This window comes from Schistocerca nitens, chromosome 2 (genome assembly GCF_023898315.1).
Source record: "Schistocerca nitens isolate TAMUIC-IGC-003100 chromosome 2, iqSchNite1.1, whole genome shotgun sequence".
In the NCBI taxonomy this organism is placed as follows: domain Eukaryota; kingdom Metazoa; phylum Arthropoda; class Insecta; order Orthoptera; family Acrididae; genus Schistocerca; species Schistocerca nitens.
The window spans coordinates 259,373,433-259,384,320 of NC_064615.1; the positions used below are offsets into that span (position 1 = coordinate 259,373,433).

Genomic DNA, 10,888 nt, shown 5'->3' on the forward strand with positions numbered 1-10,888 from the left:
GATAGGTTAAGGTTTTATTGAAGTATTCTGAAAAAGGATTTTGCTGAAAAAAATTTTTTCGAGCATTCAAAGAGCATTTTTCTACCAAGTGCGTTTATGTGCCACGCCCACTTTTCCGTCACCCACTTTTCTACATATATTTTAGATCTTTATATCCCCTACGTTGCACGTTAGGGTTTTTTTTTACTCCCGAGTGTGTTGGCTACCCTTGGAAGACAACGGTCGGCATTCTTTTGTTTCTGCTGTTTGTAAACAGCACGCTTTCAAACAATTGGTTAGTTTTGTTCAAGTGTGATTGAGAGCAGTTGTTATCCTTGCGTTTACAGTGCTTGTTTACGTGTGTTGTGTTGTGTTTATTGAAGATGACAAAACGTAAAGGCATTTTCAAGAAACGACAATTTAGAGGAAGCAAGTTTAGAAAGATTTCTGTACAAGAGGTTATGTCGCCTGGCAACGATGTGTATAATTGTAATTCTTCAACAAGTGCATCATCAAAGAAGTTCTCAACATTTTGAGAGAGTTACAACGAACTCACTGTAAGTGGCAAGGGTTGCAGTAACATTATTATAAATTTGAGAACATTATCAGACGTAATTTCTAAATTTGAACAATGTAGACAGTGTGATGAGTCATAGAGTGTGAAAAATTTGTGAAAGTGTCAGTGGGAGAAAAGGCCTAGCAATTGCTTTGGATTTAATTTGCACTAAATGCTCAGCTGTGATTTCATTCATGAGTTCTTCAAAATCAGATGCCAGTGGCCCTTATGAAATCAATACTAGATTGGTTTATGCCTTACGATCCATTGGAAAGGGCATGGCTGCTGGGAGAACATTTTGTTCAGTGATGAACTTACATCAACCTCCAAATAAATTTGAAAAACTGACTGCAATAATAGAGAAAGCTGTATGTGAGGTCAGTGAGGAAAGCATGAAACTGGCTGCTAGGGGAGCAGTGGAAGAAAATGATGAATGTTCGTATATTGCAGTTGCACTTGATAGAAGTTGGCAGAAAAGAGGACATACTTATCTGAATGGAGTAGTGACTGCCACGAGTGTAGACACCGGTAAAGTGTTAGATGTGGAGATAATGTCTAAATATTGCAAATGTTGTAAAGTCAATGAACATAAAGAACACAACTGTGTGGCTAATTTTAGAGGAACAAGTGGTGGTATGGAAGTTCATGGAGTACAACAAATATTTCATCACTCTGTAGAAACAAGAGGCGTACGGTACACCAAATATTTGGGCGATGGTTACGGTAAAACATACAACAATGTGGTGAACTCTAAGCCATATGGAGATGCCATTATTAGCAAAGTAGAATGTGTAGGCCATGTTCAAAAACGTTTGGGAACAAGGCTGAGAAAACTGACTGTTGATATGAGAGTAAAAAAATTAGAAGATGGAAAATTGTTGACCGGACCGGGTTGGTTAACTAAAACTGTAATAGAAAACTTGCAGGTGTAGCCTACTATGGGCAGGCAATTAGGAGAAATAAAGAAAATCTTGAGGCAATTAAGAGAGATGTTTGGGCCATATTCTTCCATAAGTCCTCTGCTATGTCATGGACTGTGTCCATCAGGAGAAAATTCGTGGTGCAAATACAATAGGGCTCAGGCAACTGGAGAATCTTATTCTCACCAGCATTCTATTCTTGCTACTGTTATTACAGCAATTAAACCTATTTTCAGAGACTTGGGTCATCCAGACCTTCTCAGGAAATGTCTGCATGGGCAGACACATAACCCAAATGAATGTTTCAACAGCATAATTTGGAACCTCCTTTCTAAAACTGTATTTGTTGGCATGTATACAATGAAACTAGGAGTTCGTGATGCTGTTATTACATTCAATTGTGGTAATATTGGAAAGTGTTGGCCACTGAAAAGCTGGGAAATAATCCTAGTGAAAATATGATCACTGGGCTGTAACATTGCGATAAAATGAGGATAGCGAATGCAGACAGGTCTGCATCTAATATGGCCAAGAAAGCAAGACATACATCCAGGAAAGTGAAAAAGAAGCTAGAAGTTCTGCTAGAGGCCAAAGAAGGGCCATCACATGCAGCAGGACAGTTTTAATTAACTGTACGTAACAAATTTCAAAAGTTTTTTCTTTAAAGTCAATTTCCTGCAAACTGAAATTTTCAGTGCATATGCCCCATTATATCAGAAACTATCATAGATAAATGAATAAAATTTTCATGACTGTGCATGTCATAAAAAGCCACCTCTGGTAATACATTCATTAATATTCCCCTATTACGAAGTTCACAAAAAATATTTTCTGCAGAAAAAACTTAATATTTTTTGTTAATAAATTTAAAAAAATATTTCTTAAAAACTATAAAATGGATAAAGTAGATTTTAGTTCAGTTGACTCTATTAGCATCATGTAACATACAGTAAAAATGTTAAGGTCCTGCATCAAATGGTTTTTTTCAGAAATGGGTCAAATACTTGTCTAAATTAAAAGGGGTTAGATAGGCAGGGCGTGGTCCCCTTAACGTTTATCTCCCAGAATCTTTTCATGCACTATAAGTTTGTAGAGAGAGAGAGAGAAACGTTTCATTGTCAAACAGTGTATATGTGACAAGAGCAAGTCATTAGTGCTTACTTTCGCATGGGCAGGACGTCAGGTGGTGTAGTGTGAACGCGTGGACGCAGAATGGGTAGACTATACTGACGAGGTAATCTACCTAATCGTGCAGCCTCGACCATGCAGGAAACGTCAGATGTGTGTACATATTAAAGTAACACATAAAAAATGTGTGCTCTTATACGCGTTACACCCAGAACACTAACTTTTTTTTAATGTAATGTACTTAATTGTGTAAATTTTTTACGTTTTAGAACAAAAAAATTCAATGAAGCTGCCAGTATTTCGGCAAAACTAAAAGTGTTTATATTAAGGCAGACCCATAATCTCGTATTATTTGTGACACGGCTGCTGAAGCTGGGTGGGGCTTCTCGACCCGTCACAACCTGAGATGCTGAACGCCGTCTCCTAGAACAGAGAGGCTTCCGGCGCGAGCGGTGGTGTGGCGCCACGAGCGGCTGCAGATGAACGGAGGAAGCGCGGCGCATGCGCAGAAGCGCGTGCTGTACCGCCACTGGCAGAACGCGACCGCAGACTGCGACTCCCGGCAGTAGCGGGCCGGTCCTGCTCAGCTCGCGAAGCCGTCTGCTCGCACGGAGCTTCCGCGCTCCTGCGAACGAACCACTTGTTGCTGCGCGCGGTCCAACCGGTTCACACCGGACTGTAAAGCGTACGGTATCTGCCACGTGATAACAGTGCGGGAGTTTTAAGCCTCTGAACTCGATGCGTCCACGTACTGCTAGAGTATCGTGTTTCTGACGTCAGTGGAAACTGTATACCGTTTGCAGCTCTGCTGGTACTAATTGGTGCAGAGCTACTTCACCGCTGCCGATTGATCTCAGTGGAAATAACAACTGGAAAGAATATATGCTCAGTGTGTGTCGCATCTGGACAGCTGCGACACGGGGCGTGTAAATATCTTTCCGCCGGCTAGATATCACCGTAAATCAGGCGTTGACGTTAAATGCAGGAGTCTAAAAGCAAAGTCAACAATGTATACTGAACGCCTTAGGAGAGTAAGGAACAGTGCCGGAACACAGCGCTGTGCTACAGTTATTCCGCATTACAGAGCGAGCTCGAAGTAGCCTGGCGCCGCGGTGTCTAGTTCTGTGGCTAGATAGGGCGCGAGTCGTTATGAAGCTCGGCGGTGGCGTGGCGGAAGTGCGAGCAGCGGCCGGCAGCGGCGGCAGGTAGCCGCCACCGGAGCGGGCGTACAGATGCCGGCGCGCTGGGCGTCGTCGCAGCGGCCGCTGCTGGTGCGCACGGTGTGGGTGGACGGCGCGCGCCACGCCATCCTCTCCGCGGACGACCCCGCCGCCCACGGGCCGCCCGCCGCGCGCTGCTGCCGATCCGCCCCCGGGGGCGGGGCCGCCTCCTCACCTGCGGTGGCGGCCAGGACGGTGGCGGCGGTGGCAGCAGGGGGGCGGCGCCTGCTGCGCGTCAGCTTCCTGCTAGGGCCCGAGCCGCCACAGGGACCCGCGCCGCCCCCGCTGCACCCCCACGGCGCCCGGGGCCACCCGCGCCGGCGCTGGCCCCCGGCGTCGCGCCGCCCCCGCTGCTGCGGCCGACCCTTCGTGCCGCTAGGGCCGCCCCCGTCTCCCAGCAGCAGCGACTGCGGGGGCGGTGGCAGCGCCACCGTCAGCGACGACGAGGAGGCGGCGGCGGCGGCGATCGAGAGTCCGGGGGCGGAGCAGCTGGCCGGCCCTCTGTCGGAGCGCGTGCTGCGCTGGCTGCACCTGGCGGGCCGCGACGCCCCCGCGCCGCCCTCGCCGCCCCTGCCGCCCCAACAGCCGCCGCCGCTGCCTCCACCGCTGCCCGCGTCCCCCCGGCCGCTGAGGACACCGCGCCGCGTGGTGCGCACAGTCAGCCTGGAGGCGTCCCCGCCGTCGCCGCCGCCTCCACCTTCGCCTCCATCTTCGCCGCTGCCTTCGCCACCTCCGTCCCCGGAACCGGAGCAGAAGGCGGGCCAGTGTCGCCCCCAGCTGCACGTGTTCGTGCCCACGCTACCACGGGACTGCGACACCCTCAGCTGCCACAGTGACTCCTGATTCACGATTCATCTGTGCGGTCAAATTAACACCACACCATACGCTGTGCCTCGTTTTCATTAAACATTTCATATCCTGTCCGCAGCTCGTGGTCTTGCAGTAGCGTTCTCGCTTCTTGCGCACGGGGTCCCGGGTTAGATTCCCGGCGGGGTCAGGGATTTTCTCTACCTCGTATTGACTGGGTGTTGTATGTGTTTCATCATTTCATCATCATTGACTCGCAAGTCGCCGAAGTGGCGTCAACTAAAAAGGACTTGCAATACGGCGGGCGAACTTCCCCACATGGGGCCTCCCGGCCAACAATTCCATACGATCATTTCATTTCATTTCATGTCCTACCGCAATTTGACATTAAGTGACCCGTTAAATACTCTCGTTTAATGTTATCATCACCACGAAGGTTGAAGAATTTTCAGGACAGCAGTAAGAACTCCGTCTATCATTATTTTTCTTCTTAAAGCATCTCAGCTTTCTCTCAAATAAAACGATTTTTCTGTGTACTACAACAGAAATAATGCCAAGCTGACTGTTTTCATTCTTACAGTGGCTACAAGCGGCCCTTGCAGACCGTTAATATTTTACGAGACATTATACAGATTTGTAAGACGACTATCAACATTCACACATTAACCGACAACAAAAACCACACATGTTTACAATTCATTTAATCACGTGACACGCTTTTGTTACACAGTTATCCTCTTAGCCAACGCCTGTCGTGAAATTCGACAGGTCTTGCTATCCTTGACTGAATAATTCTGTCTAGAAGAAATATTTTAAATAAATTTTAAAAGAGTATTAAAATTTTATAATAAAAAGCTTCGGGTAACCGCCTTAGCTTTTAATAGTTCTTTTATTACAGGATCATACACAACCGGTTTCGCGATGATTTAATCGGTTCCTCTGAAGTATACATATCACTAATGTATCATCGGTCTCCCTGTGTTAAATTAGTTATATGCATACCTGATGATGCGATTAAATCTTCGTGAAACTGGTTATATATGAAGGGCTTATTTCAATAGTGGTACAAGTCCATTACCCCCACTTTTGTGCCTATAATGCTTCTGAAATTAATGGTCCAAACAAACAGAAAGAAAGGTTCATCTCTAGCAAGAAGCCATATGCTTGAATATTTCTGGTATCTCAACTTCAGATTTTTCAGCGCTCATTTAACATTAGGACCCTCTATCTCAGAATGAACAAAAATGGACTTGTACCACTATTGAAATAAGCCTTTCATGTGATCCTTTAACAATTAACTATTAAAAACTAATGCGGCTGTCAGAAGTTTTTTGAAATATTTGAATATCTTTTAGATTTTTTAAAAATATTTCCGTTATGCATCCAAGAGGTAAAATGTTTCATATGTAAGAAACTGTGTGAACAGTGGTTTACCAGACTGTCCACATGCTTCCAATGAATAACATTTTATTAAGACAGGTTGCTGCAATATCATTCTTTCTTAGAACTCTATGAACTATCAAACAGCAGAATTTCCTAGAACCGTTTTATACGTTTTCTTGGTATTTAATTTAAAGGGGAGCTACTGACTTCCGATTTAGCAGTGTTTGAACTCCTGTTATTTTCCTTTTTATACATTTTCTTATGTTACAGGTTATTCGTTTTGTCACATACATACAACTGATGCAAACAGAGGCCTGTTTATTTTTCGAAGGTACAGTTTACCGTTTTACACGTGGGCGTCTGTATTATTATCCGCAATTCATAAAATGACAACTTGCGAATACACAGATGTGATGATATTATGTTTCATATACAAGCCGAATTACAATTTTTTCCACAGTGAATTGTTGTCGATAAGCTGCTAATGTAGATATGTGCTCTGTATGCCTATCTAATACATAATACCATAAACAGCGTTTCGTTTAAATTAAGATATTACTGACTAAAAATGTGAAACTTTAGATTTAACAGCCTGCTGACGTAAAATAAATCAGATGTTTCACTTAATAAAGGTTTATTAACTGTTACTGTGCAGTAAGACGTCGAATAAAAGAAATATATTCTTCATCTATCAGTTGCTTGAAACATGAAACATTCTCTGAAAATAAACAAAACTATTTCAGAGTTCTGCTACACAACGTCTGTTAACTTATTATACAATTTATAACAGGTTTAAGTGCAGATATTTTTAAATGTGGTGTCTTAATATCATCACATCATTGTCTGGGTTGCTGTTTTCTCCCTGGATGAAACAGTCTTCCCAAAAATACATCAAAAACTTAACAACCTGATGTTTTCTGCGCAGCTGTAACTGAACCACTAAGTAGACTACGCCTGACAGTAGAGACTAAGCATTTTGCACCCACATGTCCACAATTCAACACCTGACCTACTGCCCAGCGGGAAGTAACCATTAATGGCTCGCTCTGGCCACATGTACTGGGTGATACTGACCAAAGAAACTTAAGGCTCATTATATCCTCATCATCGTCGTCATCATCATCATCATCATCATCATCAGCGTTCTTCCCTAATGCAGGTCTTCACATGTAGCTCTCCAAGCAGTCCTGTCATTTGTTACCCTCTTCGTTTTTTCATAATTGGCATCTTCTGCGTCCTATTCATTTTCTTCCATTCACCGTTCCTTCCATAGTATCCATCAGTAAACAATCTCTTCTCATCGAGTGTTTCCTTTTCCTGATTACCTTTAAAATTTCCCTCTCAGTCCCCACTCTTCTCAACACTTCCTCATTTCTCACTTTGTCTACCCATTTTATCCCTGCGATCCACCTCCAAATCCACATCTCAAATGCTTCTATTCTTCATTCTTTCTCTTTCCTCAGTGTCCATGTCTCAGCTCCGTATAATGGCATGCTGCATATGAAGCACTACGCCAGTCTCCTTCTCAGGTCCCTGTCCATGCATCCACTTAGAATCCTCCTCTTCTTATTAAATGCCTCCGTGGAAATTACATAGGACTTGTAAAAGTTATAATGATCAATTTGCAAATGACGTGAATGCAGATGTAATGTTGTTTAGTACACCGTCCTTAGTCACTCGTAAAAATATCTGCACTTATACCAATTACATTCTGTATAGTGCTTCCTGTGATTACAATTCTAAGAGTCCCGTGACGAAGAAGTCAGATGTATTACATTCTGTATAGTGCTTCCTGTGATTACAATTCTAAGAGTCCCGTGACGAAGAAGTCAGATGTTGATGTTGGTTGGAATATGTCTTTGAAAAGGTAAGTTCTCTGCCACAGACACGAGTCTTTCGGCAGTTTACATATACAGTGTCTCCTTTTGGAAGTAATACAGCTATGTGCCCTCCTGTAGGAACCCAGGGTGAGGGGGGAGGAGGCAGACCAGTGTGGATAACCTTCATTTAAAATGTCCGGGCTGATAGGCCGTGGTCGATATATAAAACTTTCTCCTAACGCTTCCTCTCCGACTGCGGGAGACATCTTCAACCGGAAGTCGTGGGAGCGCCGAATATATGGGCAGTGTAGAGAGCGCCACACTCCATCACGTGACGTCAGCTGTGAGATTGTCTCTGGTAGTGCCAACATTCTCGACTGAAAGTAATTGACCGTCGTTCTTAAGTTGCACTGTTGACATCCAAACTTCATCTAATTTAACAACTGCCTCTTTTCTGTTAAAATTATTACGCTGTTTGTAAATCTGACAAGCCTCTGTATACATACAGGCATGATAATGCGATGTTTTCGACATATCACTCGTCTCGATGAATTTTATGTCATGATCACGCTCTTGATAAAGATATTCCCGTAAGGCCGATTTATCCGTATGTCCCAGGCAGATATTTCTCTTGTGTTCAACCAGAAGTGTTTTAACACTTCTTTTCGTGGTACCTATATAAACTCGATCACAACTGCAAGGAATTTTATGTACACCCGGTGTAGCCAAAGATGTATATCTTTTGCCGATCTTTCCATCTTCCTGGTGGGTCTGAAGGTAGCTTCCACACCATACCTGCTCAATACTTTCCCAATGAGACCTGTAATCATAGCGACGAATGAAAGAAAAACTTTTCCTTTGGGCGTCCGTCGTTCCTCGTCGACTCTGATCCTCTCCCTAGAGCCAAATGCTCGAAAAATGGTTCACATGGCTCTAAGCACTGTGGGACTTAACATCTGAGGTCATCAGTCCCCTAGACTTAGAACTACTTAAACCTAACGACAGCACACACATCCATGCCCGAGGCAGGATTCGAACCTGCGACCGTAGCAGGAGCGCGGTTCCGGACTGAACGCCTAGAACCGCTCGGCCACCGCGGCCGGCGCGAAATGCTCGTTCTGTTTCCTTGTTCGAAAAACCATTCTTCTCGAATGTCGACCGTAGACGTTCAGGTTCATCTTTTAAATATACTATGTGATCAAAAGTATCCGGACACCACCAAAACCATACGTTTTTCATATTAGGTGCATCGTGCTGGCACCTACTGCCAGGCAGTCCGTAATAGCGACCTCAGCAGTCATTAGATATCGTGAGAGAGCAGAATGGGGCGCTCCGCGAAACTCATGGACCTCGTACGTGGTCAGGTGAGTGGGTGTTACATGTGTCATAGTCTGTACGCGGGATTTCCTCACTCTTAAAGATCCCTAGTGAGCGGACGATTTGGATGGGATTCGGTTAATGAAACGGGGACATACAATTCAAGGTTTATTTTCCCAAAACAATCAATTAATTGTAATAAATTACTCTGTGGCGTACAAATTACAGTGACACAAACAAATCAAGCTGCTTACAAATGAGGTAATAAACATGTTATATACCACAGGTAAACAGAGAAACTTCAAAACTGTTTACAATTTGATACATTAACAAATAATCGTTGTGCATTAAACTACATACTTTCACGTAATAGTTAAATTTTTAAATGCGAAGCACAAATGTATAATTTACAATTAAATTTTCAGTTGAAGTTACTCCTTCCTATACCTTTTTTAAAAGAGTGATAAAATTTTCAACAGATATCTCAGTTAAAAATGCCCTAAAATCCTTAACAGAACAACACGTACATGACTAAATATATGTGCGGCAAGGCCCAACATCAACAGCGCAAAACACATTCAAACTTTCGCCAACATGGGCCGCTTGCCGGTCAAAACATGTTACGACTACAGCAGCGGGCAAACTTACATAGGTGATAACACAGGCCACCTAGCAATCTTACCAAAATCAGTTTACACGAAGGAGTTAGAAGGGGGGGGGGGGGGGGGGGTTAAACACAATAAATACCATACGCAAGTGCACTTGCCAAACCTACTACTAAAAATACAGTACAAAAAAAGCTCTCAATTAATGACAAATCCGGGATAGACCCGGCAATATTGCACCTGAGCGCTAGTAGCCAAAATAAGGTTGACAGATACCAAGGTCTGACATCATCTGAGGGCTAACTGGCACAACAAATAAACAAGAAAAAGAGTAAAAGAACAGGCAAATGACAATGCCCAGCAATTTAAATAAAATAAGTAAGCGCAAGGCTAAAAGCAATTGCTAGCAACTTAACAAGCACACATGAAAATATCAGACCGCTGCCACATCACAAACGGAACAGGCGCGCGCGCAGTCCCCAGCAAGCCAGAAAAGCAATGACACACACTCCAGCAACCGAGCCAGCCTGACCACAGTAATTTCAACTCAGAATCAGAGCGCGTGAGCACAAGGGGTCCACGCAAAACACACACTGCTAAACAATTCCCAGCAACAGATACGGCTGCCCCCCGGGCGGGAAAACAGGGGCGACGACCGGGTATACACCAGCAGAAAACTCGACACCCAGACTCCAGCTAAAACGGAATCACGCAGAAAATATAAACAACAGCTGAAGTAAGGTGAAACGAACTCCGCCACGCAGACCGGACAGAGCAAACACACAGAAAACACGCCCTGCAGTCCTTACAACTCCTGGGTGCGGAAACCCAAGCGATATCGTGGCACCCTTTTCAGAGGCTGAGAACCTCAAGCGATCTCGTGCGGGAATTCATCAGTTGTCCACTACAACACATCATCAACACGCCACACTGCCCAAATCAACGAGGCCCACCAACAACGAGACCACACCTCCTCCGTGGCGGGGCGGAAGGCAAAATACCGCCAGCTCGGTGCGAATCCAACTGCCGAGCCGAGCGCGCGCGGCACCCCGCGAAAAACGCTCCAGAGGGCAGCAGCCGCCTCAGCGCCTGCGCAGGCCGAACCAGACGGAAACAGAAATACAAGTCGCTATCGATAGTGCCGGATACTCAA

General features: G+C 44.7%; 1 protein-coding gene across 1 annotated transcript; it reads left to right on the forward strand.

Annotated features, from left to right (window-relative positions):
- Window positions 1-3,815: 3,815 nt before the first annotated feature.
- On the forward strand, window positions 3,816-4,646 carry LOC126234967 (uncharacterized). The gene has a single exon (XM_049943706.1). It carries the CDS (start codon window positions 3,816-3,818, stop codon window positions 4,644-4,646), a length of 831 nt encoding a protein of 276 aa, XP_049799663.1.
- The last annotated feature ends 6,242 nt before the right edge of the window (window positions 4,647-10,888 follow it).